General features: G+C 45.6%; 1 protein-coding gene across 1 annotated transcript in view; it reads right to left on the bottom strand.

The window, feature by feature from the left end:
- Mgat4d (MGAT4 family member D) overlaps positions 1-10,234 on the bottom strand; it is a 40,953-nt gene extending 30,719 nt beyond the window's left edge. Inside the window, exons 1-4 of the mRNA XM_057753332.1 lie at positions 10,135-10,234; positions 4,069-4,215; positions 2,915-3,052; positions 18-151 (exon numbers count right to left, since the gene is read on the bottom strand). Coding sequence (XP_057609315.1) covers positions 18-151; positions 2,915-3,052; positions 4,069-4,215; positions 10,135-10,228 — 513 coding nt within the window. The 5' untranslated portion in view covers positions 10,229-10,234. The remainder of the gene's footprint in view (positions 1-17; positions 152-2,914; positions 3,053-4,068; positions 4,216-10,134) is intronic.
- Between the last annotated feature and the right edge of the window lie 4,368 nt (positions 10,235-14,602).

Below are 14,602 nucleotides of genomic sequence, written 5' to 3' on the forward strand. Positions count from 1 at the left end.
TCATTTCCCATACATACATCGGCGACAGAGATAATCACCACGGAGTCCTTCTCTTCTTCAGGGGTCATCCTGGACAGGACAGAGGTCAGGGTTTGCTTCAGGTAGGTGTGGTTCCTTCTGTCAACGGTGGTGATTCCCAGTGCAAAAGACACTGTGGACAGAGGCACAAACATGGAGGAAGTCATGCTTTACCATCAGACCATGCTTGCCCATGCCTGTGAGTTGGTCTTATGCTTGCCTTTTAAAAAGGAGGGTTTTGAGCCATACTACCAAAATACTGTCTATGCCCTGACTTTCATTTTCTGCTGTTTGCAGTGGACTGTGAATAAGTACTCTAGAATTCAAACTGTTCTTCTGTTGCAGAATCTTGTTGTAGAGAAAACTTTTCTTTTGTTAATACAGCTAACTCAGTATACTTCCTCCCATAACCTCTGGTTCTCCCGTCTTCTTCCTGAAGAGACTGTGGAGTCCCAAGTGGGAAAGACACTCTGAAATGTTGTCATTTGTGGAAACCATGAACGAAGTCATTTCTAAACGGTTTGATGGAGTAAATATGTATCTCAGATGACTTTAGGTACCTGTAAGGAGTAAAGCATCAAGACTCACAGGCCCCACATGACCTAGACAGGAGCTAAGCTTTCCTGGGTATCTCGTCACCCTCACGTCTGGCTGTGTAAGGGCAACACCAGCCTTTTCAGCTTTGTTTTCCCCACTGTTTATGTTTTTTATATTTAGTTTGGGCTATCTTTATCCTTCATGCCTAATATCTTACAGTTCCTACATATTTTTTCCTGTTGCCGATCAACTTCTACTGTAAGCTGTAGCGCGCGCGCGCGCACACACACACACACACACACACACCATTCAAAATGCCCTGAAGCCTCTAAAAGGGGTTCTGATGGAGATAGAGGTATCTACCATGTGATTCCTCTAGGGTCAGTTTCACGGGTCTAAGTTAGGGTAGATAGTAATTAGCCTCACTGCCCTGGGGTCTGGGACTAAGCAGAGTAATGGAAAAGGTTTAGTTTGGGAAACACAGTTAAGAATTTAGTAGACGCTAAATGATGCTTCAGAGTGCCACTATCTCCACACTCCAGGCCTGGGCAATGTGTCAGAGGATTGTGATGCACACTTATTCCTGAGGAACTGACGTGTCCTGGGACTGGCAAACCTTTTCTGTGAAAGGTCAGACAGCACAGACTTTTGGCTGTTGTGCCATGCCATCTCCGTCGCAACTACTCAGCTCTGCCACCGTAGTGAGAGCAAACATACATGAACAGGGCTGTATCCCAGCAAAAGTCTTATGTAGAATCTGGCAGCTGGGGAGACTGACCTGAGTTGACCCTTGCATTGGAACAAATGAGACTTGTGTCAGACATTCTGAGACTTGGCTCGGTGTCTGCTTCTCGCTGCAGTGCTGTGTTTTGATCTGTTATGTATGATGGGCTTGAACTCATACTTCTATGTGGAGTAGTGATGCATAGCTGTAACCCCAGCGATCCGGAGGTAGGAAAAAGGCATTAATGAGTTCAAGGTCAGCCTGGGTTACTGATGTGGGATTCCCCTCTGTATGCTGTGAATACCATTGGTTAATAAAGAAACTGCTTTGAGCCTATAGCAGAGCGGGGCAGAACAGAGATAGGCGAGGAAAACTAAACTGAGTGCTGGGAGATAGAAGGTGGAGTCGGAGAGACACCATGAGGGGAAAGATGTGAGATGCCAGCTGGAACCATGCCTGTAGGCCATGAGCCTCGTGGTAAAATATAAAATAATAGAAATGGGTTAATTTAAGATGTAAGAGTTAGCCAGAAATATGCCTAAGCTATTGGCCAAACAGTATTGCAAATAATATAGTTTCTGTGTGATTATTTTGGGAGTCTGGGTGGCCGGGAACAAACAAATGGCCTTGCTGGTTGTGGTGGTGCACGCTGGTAGCATTTGCTGAAGGAGGCAGAGGCAGGAGGATCACAAACAAGCGGCCTCCTACAACAGGTTACACAGTGAGATTCTGTCTAAAAAGAAAAGACCTAAAACCTTAAATAAATAAACAACCATCCTCTCTTTGAAGCCCATCTTTGCTGATATTGGTTATAAGAAGGGAAGAACAGGACAACCACTGGGTAACAACCTTGTCCAAGCAAGGAAAACCCTTTGTGGGGCACTTAGAAGATGCTTCGTGTGTACTGGACATATGTTTGTGTGTACTGGACCTATACCATAGATGCCCCATGTGTACTGGACATATGTCATAGGTGCTTTGTGTATACTGGACATACGTTATAGATGTTCGTGTATACTGGACATACACCATAGATGCCTCATGTGTACTAGACATAGGTCATAGGTGCCTTGTGTGTACTGGACATACATCATATATGTCTCATGTGTACTGGACATATGTCATAGATACCTAATGTGTACTGGACATATGTCACAGGTGCCTTGTGTGTATCTGACATATGTCAGTTAATTTTCTAAGCATCTGTAATAAAATTGAACTTAAATTCAAGTCACTAAATGCAGTGATTATTTTTTTCAAAATTCACACCTAATGGCTAGAAGTCTACATAGTAGTATCGTAGTATCTCACAACTTCAAATCTAAAAGTTTGGCCATTAAATCTGAGGGATTTCTTGGAGGAGGGGGAAGATGGGGACCATTGAGAAGGGGGTGGATGAACAAGGGACGGTAGTGAGGGGACAAATATGACCAAAGAGAGATAATAAACACACGTGCACGCACACACACAACACACACAAAATGACACACATACAATGACACACATACACATAATGACACACATATATCCCACAATGAAACCCATTATTTTGTATGCTAACTGAAAATTTAAGATATAGATTCTTCCCCAAATCAAAATACTTGAACTCAGTTTCCCAATTATAACTGTTCTTACCGCCTACTTTTCCTCTGCTAGTGGCTACATCCGGGTAAATTCTCTCCACTGCCCTCAGATGAGGGAGGAAGAACTTCAAGCCTTCAAATCCGTTGGGACGTATTTCACTCTCACTCAGTCTGCTCACTTTCCTTTCAACTGGAAGAGAAAGAAGGATGGTTCCTGAGTTCACAGCAATATGTTTTTAAAATGTTTATTTGTGAGGTAGAAGTGGGGGCTGCACACCCTAGCATGCATGCATGTGTGAGGTGCCTGCTGGTGCCTGAAGGTGGTATAAGGTCCCCTGGAGCTGGGGTCACAGCTCCTGAGGGGGGTGCTTGGAGCAGAGCTCTGGTTCTCTGGGAGGATGAGAGGCACTGGGAACTGCTGAGCCATCTCTCCAGCTCGATGCAACTTCTTAAAAAACGAAGGATAGTTAATTCAGCCACAAACTTAGTGCTCAAGGAAATATATGCAAGTTATTGTTATCATAATTCTATATGGTAGAGTTCAGTGGTTACTGACGAGTATCTATTTTTAAACCAGTGTTTAATTTCAGCTCAGCACTGCGAGCTATACCAGAAACAAGCAGAACTGCCAGTCCTGGACCGAAGGGCATGGATAAAAAGGGCTGTAATCGGTGCCCCTGACACTTTGATTGATGTCCCTTGGTTAAAACTTGTAACTTTATAATTTTTTGTAGCCCCTTAACATTCAGCAACTCTATTCTCACCATTCCCAAATAATCCCTTCTACAGTTTTGAAAAAGACAAATAAAGGAGGGGCTCATATTCGTAGCAGCAGTGTCGGAGAGATGGTGATGGAGAAGATGGATGGCCCCTCGAACACACGGTGGGGAGAAGGGTTGCCTGCTGGTTGCCCAGGGGTGTGTGAGAGAAGAGGGATGACAGATGATGCCAACTGCTGACTGCTTCTGTGAACTGATCGTGGACGTGGTAGAGCCCAGAGAAAACATGGGGAGTCACTGTCATGGTGCGGACGGGAAAGCGTATCATCCGTGTGTCTTCCCTGAGCTCTGCATGTCTCACGGTAAGACAGCGTGTGAACTGGACTGTGTGTTGGGGGGAAGTGACCTAGAGTCAGAAGCACCCAAGTCTAAACCCCCAAGTTTATGGAAACAGATGACCATTCACAAAGGCAAAAGCAGCACTCACGGAAGTCTCCTGATGCGTTTGCTATCTGGGCAATTTCATACTTCATCTGGTTCAAGACTTGCACAAGATTTTGGCTTTCATTTTTTAAACGTAGCATATTTTTCTTAAACTCTGAAACGTGGTTTCTGCAATTAATTAGTTGATTGCCTGCAAAGGAAACAGAGATATCTAGTTTACGCCTGTAGTGGGCAAAACGAAGCTTTCCAATAACAAAGGGGTTGTATATCGCAATATACATGGGGTTTGTACATATATTCCACTATATGTGAGGGTTATACATACATGGCACTAACATGGAGGTCGTACACATATGGGACTATATTTGAATTTGTACATATATGCCACTGTATGGGGGTTGTACATAGACATAAGTGAATACATATGATAATATACATATAGCATATACAGATGGCTAAAAGAACAAAATGTTTAAAAACAGCCATAGTGAGAAATGGTATTATCAATGATCATTTTTATTTTTTACTTTGTGTTTTATGTTTTCCAAATTTTCCTTATTATGAATATATTTGATTTGTAATTATAGAGGAAACCCACTAGCCTTCCTTATAAATGAATGCTTAATTATTTATCTGTGGAGCTGGGCGGTGGTACACATGCCTTTAATCCCAGCATTCAGGAGGCAGAGGCAGGTGGATCTCTGTGAGTTTGAGGCCAGCCTGGTCTACAAGAGTTAGTTCCAAAATAGGATCTAAAGCTACAGAGAAACACTGTCTCAAAAAATCAACAAAAATTAAAAAAATTTAAAAAGAGTTTATCTGTGGAAAGTCGAGGATGTTGCTGTATGGGGTTTGCCTAGCACACACTGGGCTCTGAATTCCAGACCCAGAATAAACAAAATATAAAATAAAACCACAGTGACCAGGAACATAGACTGGTCGGGTCTGAGGATATTCAACACGGGCAGGCATAGAAGCCAGCTAAGGAGGCTGAGATTGCTTAGTCATGAAGAAGGGAATCATCCCAAGCACCACGTGAGGGGGGCACCGCACGTTGGTTAGGTGTCTTAGTTAGGGTTCTATTGCTGTGAGGACAATGCCCTAGAGGAATGAATTCAGTGCCACCTTCGAAGTTAGAGAAGAGGTTCTCACGGACACCATTATCCCACGTAAGCCATCCTTCTCCATCCTTCTCAACATTAACACGTCCGCATCACCCTTCAAGGCAGTTAAAAGATGTGTCAGGGTAAATGAGGACCAAGAAGCTTCTAACCACAGCTTTCTTGTTACCATTGTTAGAGGTTAGTAGGGAGTGAGTCAGAACTGAAAAAAAAATCTTATAGGTGTGCAAAAGGCCGGATGTTTACTGCAATTCTACTTAAAAACTCAGGATGCAGAGGCAGGGGATCTTTGTGACGTGAGTTCAAGTTTGCCTGGTTCACACAGTGAGTTCTGGGTCAGGGCTATGCACTGAGGCCTTGTCTCAAACAACCACTACCAAGTGTTCAGTACCTTGCAGTATATGTTCCCAGAGTCTTGCCTACTTCCGTCTCTCATTTTACCACATAAATATCAGGGAAATACAGGGATATTACTCAGTAGATGGTTTGTTTTATATCAGAAAATGTGGATTTCTGTGACAAACAATCCCCCTTTTTCTCCCTCCTCTTCCCTCCTTCCCTCCTTCCCCTCTTCCCTCCCTCCCTCCCTCCCTCCCTCCCTCCCTCCCTCCCTCCCTCCCTCCCTCCCTCCCTCCCTCTCTTAAGGCCAGTATGCTGGCTGAGCAAGAAGAGAGAGCTCTGGAGCAGAAGCTTAAGAACAAGACCTGTGTGTGTGTGTGTGTGTGGGGAGGGTGAGTTTACGAATTCCAGGGTCTGAGACAGTGACTTGCTTCAGTTCTCACACAGATGGATGACGAAGCAAATTGATTTGCCACATAGGAACTGATCTTAGTCCTTCTTGGGCTGAATCGTGTTTTTGTCAAAGAACTGAACTGCCCAGTGTCCATTTCACGGGTTGCGTCTGAGGTGTAGCCCTAGTGTACAGTGTGTAGGGTTCTCTGGATAACTGCTCTGCCAAATAAACCGTGTGTTGGAGTTGTTACCTTGCGGGTGATGCAATCTGCCTGAGACAGTCCCCTAAGGACCAATTTGGTACACATGAAGAGAGAGTTTTCCCTGGAGAGCACATTTACAGAAACAGGCACACAGAGGTGTTTAAAGACATAACCGACAGTTGGCCCTGCTTCTTGCGTAACCTCTGTGGGGAGTCCAGGTATCCCTGCTGTAGTAAGGAGCTCACAGTGCTTACATAGGCTCCCAGGCAGTGAGCAGGGACAATGCTGTACAGAATCAGTGTGGGAAGTTTGAGTTAAACAGCAACTACAAGCGTTGGTCCACTGAGCGTCCTTGTGGGGCTGTGAGACAAAGCCCAGTTTATACGAAGAATGGGCCAAAGTGACTATTTTTATGCAGATTCTCTCTCCATAGCCCTGGCTGTTCTATGACTCTACAGACCAGGCTGGCCTTGAACCTCTAACCCGCAGAGATCTGCCTGTCTCTGTCTCCTAAGTGCTTGAATTAAGGGCATGCATCACTATGCCTGGCTAGTGACTTCTATCTATTAAAAGCAAGCAAACAAACAAAAACTCCAAGGGCCTGGCAGGATGGCAGGAAGCATACTTACTACCAAGCTTGATGCCCTGAGTTTAATCCCTGGAACCTACATGGCAGAAGAAGAGAACTGACTCCCAAATGTTGTCCTCTGACCTCCACACCTGGACCATACCTCCCCAATAAATAGATGAATGCAAAAAAAAAATTTAAATAAAAGGCTCCAGGGCCGGAACTACAGCTCAGTGGTAGATTCCTTACCTAGAACAAATGCTGCCAAAAATAATTTTAAAAATGTAAAAGGTTCCTGATATGGTTCTAAGTATTACTGGTTTCCACTTTTCATAACAGAGGGCTTCGAATTGCTCTCAGATTTAAAAAAAAAAAAAGGATAAAACTAAGTGTGGGGGCACACAGTCAGCACCCAGGATGTTGTGGGATATTTGTACACTGTGTGAAGATGTATTTCTGTATTGGTGTAGTCATGCGGTATAGGCGGGACTTCCAGGCAGAGAGAGAACTCTGGGAAGAAGGAAGGCAGAGTTGTCAGTCAGATATGGGCAGGGAACAGATGGTACAAGACGGAAGAGAGGTAACAGCATGTGACAGGATGTAGATTCATATAAATGGGTTAATTTAAGTTATGAGGCCTATTGAGACAAGCCTAAGCTAAGGCCAAGCTTTCATAATTAATAATTAGTTTCCATGTCATTATTTGTGAGCTGGTGGCCCAAATGAAAATCTGACCACACCAGGAGGCTGAGGCAGGAGGACTGTGAGACTCAGGCCAGCCTGGCTGCCTTGCAGGACTGTCTCAGAAAGGGAAAGAAAGAGAAGAGTCCACATCTGTGTGTTTAAATTCTCTCGTGACCCCTTATGAAAATAGAGAAAGAAATGAAAGTATTTTACATCTTAATTAATCCATTATATCTAGATGGTATTTCATTATGAAGATAAGTAGTGGGACGTAGCATGAATTCTAATTGGTCTTAATAGCAAAAACCCAGGGTTAGATATTGGGGTAAATGCTGAAAGATCAGAGGAGTAAAGGAGCAGCCACTAGGGAGACCTTTTGCCTGTGCTGGATTCTCAGACCAAAGCGGGCAAGATCCTGTCCCCACAAATCCTCAGCTGAGAAGGGAGAGCATGTTTCAGATTGCTCCCTGCATTCTAACTGACAATGGTCAAATCACACTACAGTCAGATACCTTGAATTCCCCAGGAGTGGCCCTTTATCAAGACATGATAAACAGTGCACGTGAGAGCCCAATGGATTGTAAGAGTGCACACCACTGTCTTAGCCTTGGGGGTGCTGCGAGTGTGCCCACACCACCTGTCCCTTCCTCAGCTTCAGGTATTAGTAGGTAAAAAGATGTGTGTTCTTCTACATTTTCTTCTTTTCTTGTTGTACTTCTCGAATGTGTGTGTGTTGCCCACAGGTGCACAAGTGTGTGTGTGAACACGCCGCAGCTCGTGTACAGGTAAAGGACAACGTGTGCGAGTAGGCTCTCTCCTTCTACTATACGGTTTCTGGTTAGTGAAATCAGGTCAGCAAAGTCCATTTACCTGCTGAGCCTGTCCCAGTGTATGCTCGAGAGTCATCCCTACAAATGGGCCAAGCTGTCGTGCATCCGTGTTCACTGCTGTAACTATTGCACTGATCAGACTGCGTCACAACACGCTTTCACGTTGTTGAAGGATGCTTATAGGGATGCCACGGATCAAGAACCTTTTATTCTGTCTTCTGATAAGTGTATTCAAGTAATCCCCCGGAATATATTGGATGCTAGCATTTTATTTAAACTACTAAACAATCTCCATGTGTATGTGTGACATACCCCCTCCTGTTTGCATAGGTATGTAGGGGGATTTTCCCCTCCCAAAGAGATTCAAGGAGAGATAAAATATGGTGCTCCAGGGTCAGCCTTTTCTCCCCCAATTCAGGTTGAGGCATGTTTCTCTGAAAATTGCAAACCATTGGGCCTCATGAAGAGGAACAGGGAGAACAAACTAAACCAAGAGAGACATCTGCGCACAGCTGCCGGGCAGGCAGGTTGAAGTGGTATGGATCTCCAGTTAGCTGTGGCCCGAGACAATATTGCAGGGTCACCACAAGCATGCATCTGCTTGATAAAGATTCCTGGTTGAAAGGGGCTATGGCAGAGGAACAGCTCATGGAGACCAGAAGCCACATCGAGGAATGAGTAGCCAGCTGGGATAACCCAGCAAGACCCCAAAACAGCCACAAATAACCCCACAAAGAGCCAGCATCAGACGTAGGCCACAGAAGCATCAGCTAGAGAAACCAAAACCACCACCCGAGACCCCGACCCCGACCCACCCTTCCCTCCCCAAGCCCTCCGGTACTCATCTGCTCATCCCAGAAAGGTGCAGATGGTATTTTGCCAAAGGCGGCACTGTGGTACCTTCCCATCAGAGGTCTTCTGCTATGTGACCTCATCCTCCCTGCAAGTCTGTGTGTCTACCCTGTGTCGCCTCCACAAGGGCCACATGGTTAAGTCCCATAACTATCCTTCCCTGTCCCCACCAACATCTGAGCTCATGCCGCAGTCCTAGCTTTAGCTATAGTTGTTGTCCCTGTAAACCCAGTGGAAACTCTTCAGAAAGGGGGGGGATTTCTGCCGCCGTTGTCGTCGATCCATCGCTTGCAATGGGACAGCTATTGACTTGTTCACTCATTTACTCAATCATTGGGTTTGTTTGTTTGTTTTGTTTTCCAAAAAAATGCCTGGCATGCTTGCTCTGTGCCATACACTTTTTTCTTGGACACTAGATTCAGATCAGGGGACAAAACAAGATAAGAACAGATAAGTATCTTCACCTCCATTCACCGAGTTTAAATGTTTTCAAACAAATCGATTATTAATACTATGAACTTAATTAAAAACAAAAATGCTATCTGTCCATAAGATTGGTTGGTATGTATGTATGTATGTATGTATGTATGTATGTATGTATTTATTTATTTATTGCACCTATGTAATTCTGTCTGGCCTTGAACTCATAGAGATCTGCTTGCTTCTGCCTCCCGAGTGCTGGAATCAACAAACATCAGCTAATTTTTAAAGGGAGAAAGGACTAGGTGCTAGATCTAGCTGTCTTTCTGTGTTTCCAAATTCGCACTGATAATATTTAAAGCTATTGGGAAAAGATGAAAGGTGCTGGCGCACTTGCAGTGTCTGGAGGAGGAGATCTGGAAGAAGGAAGAGGAGATGAGAGGGGCCGCTTTGGAGGGACCGGCCGGCGCGAGGCCAGAGGGCCGGATCCATCAGCGCGCGTCTCACGGTGGCTCCCAGGACCGGTTACAGCCCAACCGCCAGGGACATGGGGCTGTGCCCTCCATCGATAGAGCCCTGGGTCGGGGCATGGGACCTCCACGGTGTCCCTCATCTCCCTTCCTTCCTGACATCGGCGGTGGGACTCCCGAGTGAGGCAGGATGGGGATCGACCGTTCCTGTCCCCGTCCCCCTCCTTACTGGTTTGGTTCATCTTGGAGATACAGAAATAGGAGAAGAAAGAGAGCAGGATCGCAACGAAGGCGAACAGCAAGTTCACGTTCTTTGCCTTCATCGCGGCGGCGTCACGGCGGGTGGAGGCGACCCGCGTAGCTGCAGGCTGGAGGCTGCACGCAGAGGCTGGCAGAACGCGGCACCTGCGTCCCGGACCACGCGCGGGCCGTCGTTAGGGTCCCCAGCACTTTAGTCCGGTCAGATGGCGGTCCCTTCTTGAGAGCACTTACGACCCTCTGGCTAGGGCTGCGGGGTGATTAAATGTGAGAAACTGTGGGCTTGGACGGTGTGGCTCTGGCTCGACACCACCGACTTAGCGTATTTTCCTAAGAGAACTCATCAGAATTTTGATTTAAAGGTGAAAAATACACGGCATAACCGTGAGGTACCTTCATCCCTGTTTCCGATGTGACCTTTCCACTCTGAACTCTCTTGGAGACTCACGGGCAATGCTTGGGTGATAAGCAATCTCTATTGCAAGCGCACCCGGGTTTCTGGCCCCTTTGAGAGTTTAAAAAGATTTGGATTCCTATCTGCTTGAGAATGTCATACTGAATGCTAAAGACCCAATTTTCTGTCAGAAACTTTTTAAGCACAAATATTCCAATGTCTACCACAAGGTGGCAGTATTACGTTTCAACCAAACCAAACCAAACTAAACCAAACCAAACCAAACAACAATAACAATGAAGTATTTGAATGGGTCCTAGTAACAGAAAATCCCCAAATCCTTTGAATGTGCTGGAATCCTTGGGTCCCTATGCCACACTTGGATCACTGTTCATATATATTTTCATAGCTTGTTAAACAGACTCTTGGTATGTTTTCTTCCTTTCCCATGGCAGGCCCTGAAGAGAATATGATTTATTGTTGCTCACGGATTATCTCTGGAGGTCCAAAGTTATTTTTAGCTCCATATTTAGTCGAAGATAAATGGACAGGAATGGGCTCTGACTCCTGGCTGGATGACCTACTGGCCGGCTTGTCCCTACAACTATCCAAAACTTCCCAAGGCAAATCACCACAGTGCCCGCATCAGCACGAAAACACGCTTGATTCTCATAAGTAACCGTGTTTACATACAGTCTTACACTAGCTGTGACAGCAATCAGAGAGACCAGATATGCTTGGGGAAAGGCCACAAGCACACATTTGTCGCCAACCGTGCTAGACTTTTCTCTGAGTGCGATCAGAGAGTTAGTTAGTCTGATTTATCACCCAGATGCAGCCCGTTCAGACTGCTGGACTGCTGTTCAGCTTACACAATGCCTGTCCCAACAGTGACTTTCTTCAAGCATGGCAACTATGTTACATCAAGATGGTCCAGCGCTACCTGCAAGAGCCACTCTCTTTCCTGGGCTACCTAGGGTCAACAGAAGACACAAGCAGAGATTAGGATTTCTGCTTCCTTTGTTCTTCAGGAATTTGTCACTGCCTGGCATTTGGTTCTAGCGAGCACTGGACCAAGCCAAGGGCTTTCATTTTGACTGCCTTGTTGAACCTACATGAAGGGCATGTCTGTGTCTCACGAAGGGTATTTGACTTTAAGATGGTAGTGGCAAGGACCTTAACCATGCCCATTCTAATTTTGTAAAGTCAAGAGTTATGTATCTTTTCTTATTTCTTCCTCCGCATTGTCATCACTATTGGTTGATGCCCTGTAGATCACGCTGCATTATTTTACATCAAAGGCTTGAGTGTCTGTGGACTTTGGTGTCAGATGGGTCCTAAGGAAAATCGCTCATAAAGACTGAGGGACGACACTTCCATCCTGGGACAAAGTTTTCTGCATCCCAAGTTCATGTGAGTTCATGCACAAAGGAACAGTGCTGTTTAAAATTTGGGTCCTCTGTGGAGCAGATGCTTGAGTTGTCACAAGGAGATGGATAGTAACCATATCGGGCAGGTCCCACCATCCAGCAGGCTCTCAATCAACAGCTGTATGGTTTTTCCATCTTAAGAAATGGACATACAGCAGTGTGACTCAGAATTGGAATCGAAGGCTGGAAAGACGATTTGGTGAGTGTTTGCCATCGTCAGCACCGCTGCCTGAGTTTACAGTCCCAGCAAGGATGTAAGAATCCTGCTGGATCATCATGTACTTCACACAGTCCTAGAGCTTGGGAGGAGAAGACGGGAATGCTCCTGTAGCATGCTCCCCAGCCAGGCTATCTAAACTGGTGAGGTCATGTTTGGCTAGAGATTTTGTCTCAAAAAATAAGGTGTAACTGAGGAAGATGGCCAGGTGCCAAACTCTGGTACCCCTCCACCCCCACACACAGGTAGCCAGACTTAATTACAATGTAGCCTTTGGCTCTTCTAGGTATGAGGCCTGAAAGGGCACACAGTTAAATAGAGAGACCTAGAGAGCAGGTGAAGAGGGTCCCATTTTCACCTATCTTAGAACTGCACTACTTCTTAGCTGGCTCCATAGAAAAAGAAAGCCAAAGAGAAAAAACACAATGAGCATCTTCTCCTGGGAACAGTGGGGGTTTAGTGTATACAAACGAGCACACACACATACACACATATACACACACATGCATGCACACACACCCAGAAACAGCTACAAAAAGAAACAAAACTCTGGCTAGGGAAAAATCTCTTGGTGGAAGGAAACTGGCAGCCAGTTCCTGGGCAGGGATGCAGCTGGCCTGCAAAGATCCGGGAGCAACCAGGGCAGACAGAGATTTCTTTTATGTCTCCCCGCCTTGCACAGAGAACTGTGGACCTGCCGCCCGTGTGCTTTTGGTGGGCTCTGGCTTCTCCCCCTACTCCATTTGTTTGACAGCTTTCTCAATTGATACAAATTTCTCACCTTCTGGGCATTCCCATTGTCAATATTTGCCACTCAGGGCTTGCTTAGGAACCTGTAAATCTGGACGTTCAGAGGCTGCAGAAACAGAACCACTTACCGCAGGAGCCTACAGAAGAGAAGGAAGGCTGTCTTCAACACTTCTGCAGAGGCTTGGCTCCCGAGACTTCTCTTCTTTCTTCAACATTTCTGCAGAGGCTTGGCTCCCGAGACTTCTCTTCTTTCTTCCCTGGCCTCACTTGAACCACCTCTAGGATGTGACCAGCAGCTGCAGGCAGAGGGACTCATCACTCCAAGACTGTGCCTTCTAACTACAGAAGGGAATTATCCCTGCAGCTGCTTCCAGCTGCCTCCACCCACTCTGCTCTAGACTTCCAGACCTATGACTTCTGAGTTCGAGTCTCCGGGCTTTGTTACCTTGCTGGCCCAGTGACCTGCTAGAGCTGTGTACTTTCAGAAGCTGTAGGAGCTCTACTGAGAGTTCAAAAGTCTCCATTTAAACAGTAAAATCCTGCATGATAAAGTTTAAAGTAGCTTTTATCTTGTTAAGGCTGTTAATCTTAGAGCGTCTCCTCTTTGTACTCTCTACTGTCTCCCACTCCATCCTGGGAAGAGGGCCCCACAAGAACTTGATTGGGGACAGAAAGGAGATGGTCTCCACCAAAAATATTTCACTTCCACTGGGACGAAGATGGTGGTTTATGTGTCTTTCATGCATTTCTGTTCTACAAATAGAATCTACCTTTAAGATGATAGTTGAGTAGCAGCAAAGGGTGTACCGCTCAGTTCATTTGTGTTAACAAGGAGATGAATGGAGCACAGACAAGACACTGGCTTGAATATTTCTGGAAGTATAGGGAACTGAGCAAGGGAAATAGGGAGCCAGGAATCTTGGTTGGGTGGGAGGATTCTTCAGTCATTTACTTTTTGAGACAGAAACTGAAACTTGTGTTGCCCGGCCGGCCTTGATCTCCCAATCTTCTGGCTGGGATCACAGGCATGCAGTACCATGCCCAGTTCAGGGATTTCTTCTGTTTCATTTTATTTATAACATGAGGTGTCTTTTGTACTTGATCTTTTTTTCCACTTTGCTCTTCTCTAACCCTCTGACCCCTCACTGCTTCGTCAGCATTTCACATGTTCCTAATCCAACACCTCTTCACTTACTGCTCACGTGGGTCAGCCTTCCTCCTGAAGCGGTCCCAGCACGCTCCCTTGCTCCCTCCCATAAAAGCTTACTCTTATTGTGCTGACTCTGCTGTACTTAACTCCTTCCGGTACTCCCTAATCCCCTTTCCCTAACCTCCCTAGTAGCCTGCAGCTTCACCCGATACTATGTTTTTGCCGGTTGGTTTTGCGTGTAGCCCCTTGTAGAAGACAGCCTAGCACGGTATACCAGCTAATCAACCGTACCTTTTGAGGTTTTAAAAATGTGCACAAATTATTCCTCCAGTAGAAACAATAATTAAGAAATGAATAATAATAAATGAATGAGAAATGAATAAAATCACTTTGATAAGTTAATCGTTCAATGTTCTTCTTCAGAAGGAAAAAGTCCAAACTTCGCAACTTCTCCTTGCACACACAGGCCACCCAAATTCCTTTGCGACATCTATAAAG

This window comes from Chionomys nivalis, chromosome 21, assembly GCF_950005125.1.
Source record: "Chionomys nivalis chromosome 21, mChiNiv1.1, whole genome shotgun sequence".
Classification (NCBI taxonomy): Eukaryota; Metazoa; Chordata; class Mammalia; order Rodentia; family Cricetidae; genus Chionomys; species Chionomys nivalis.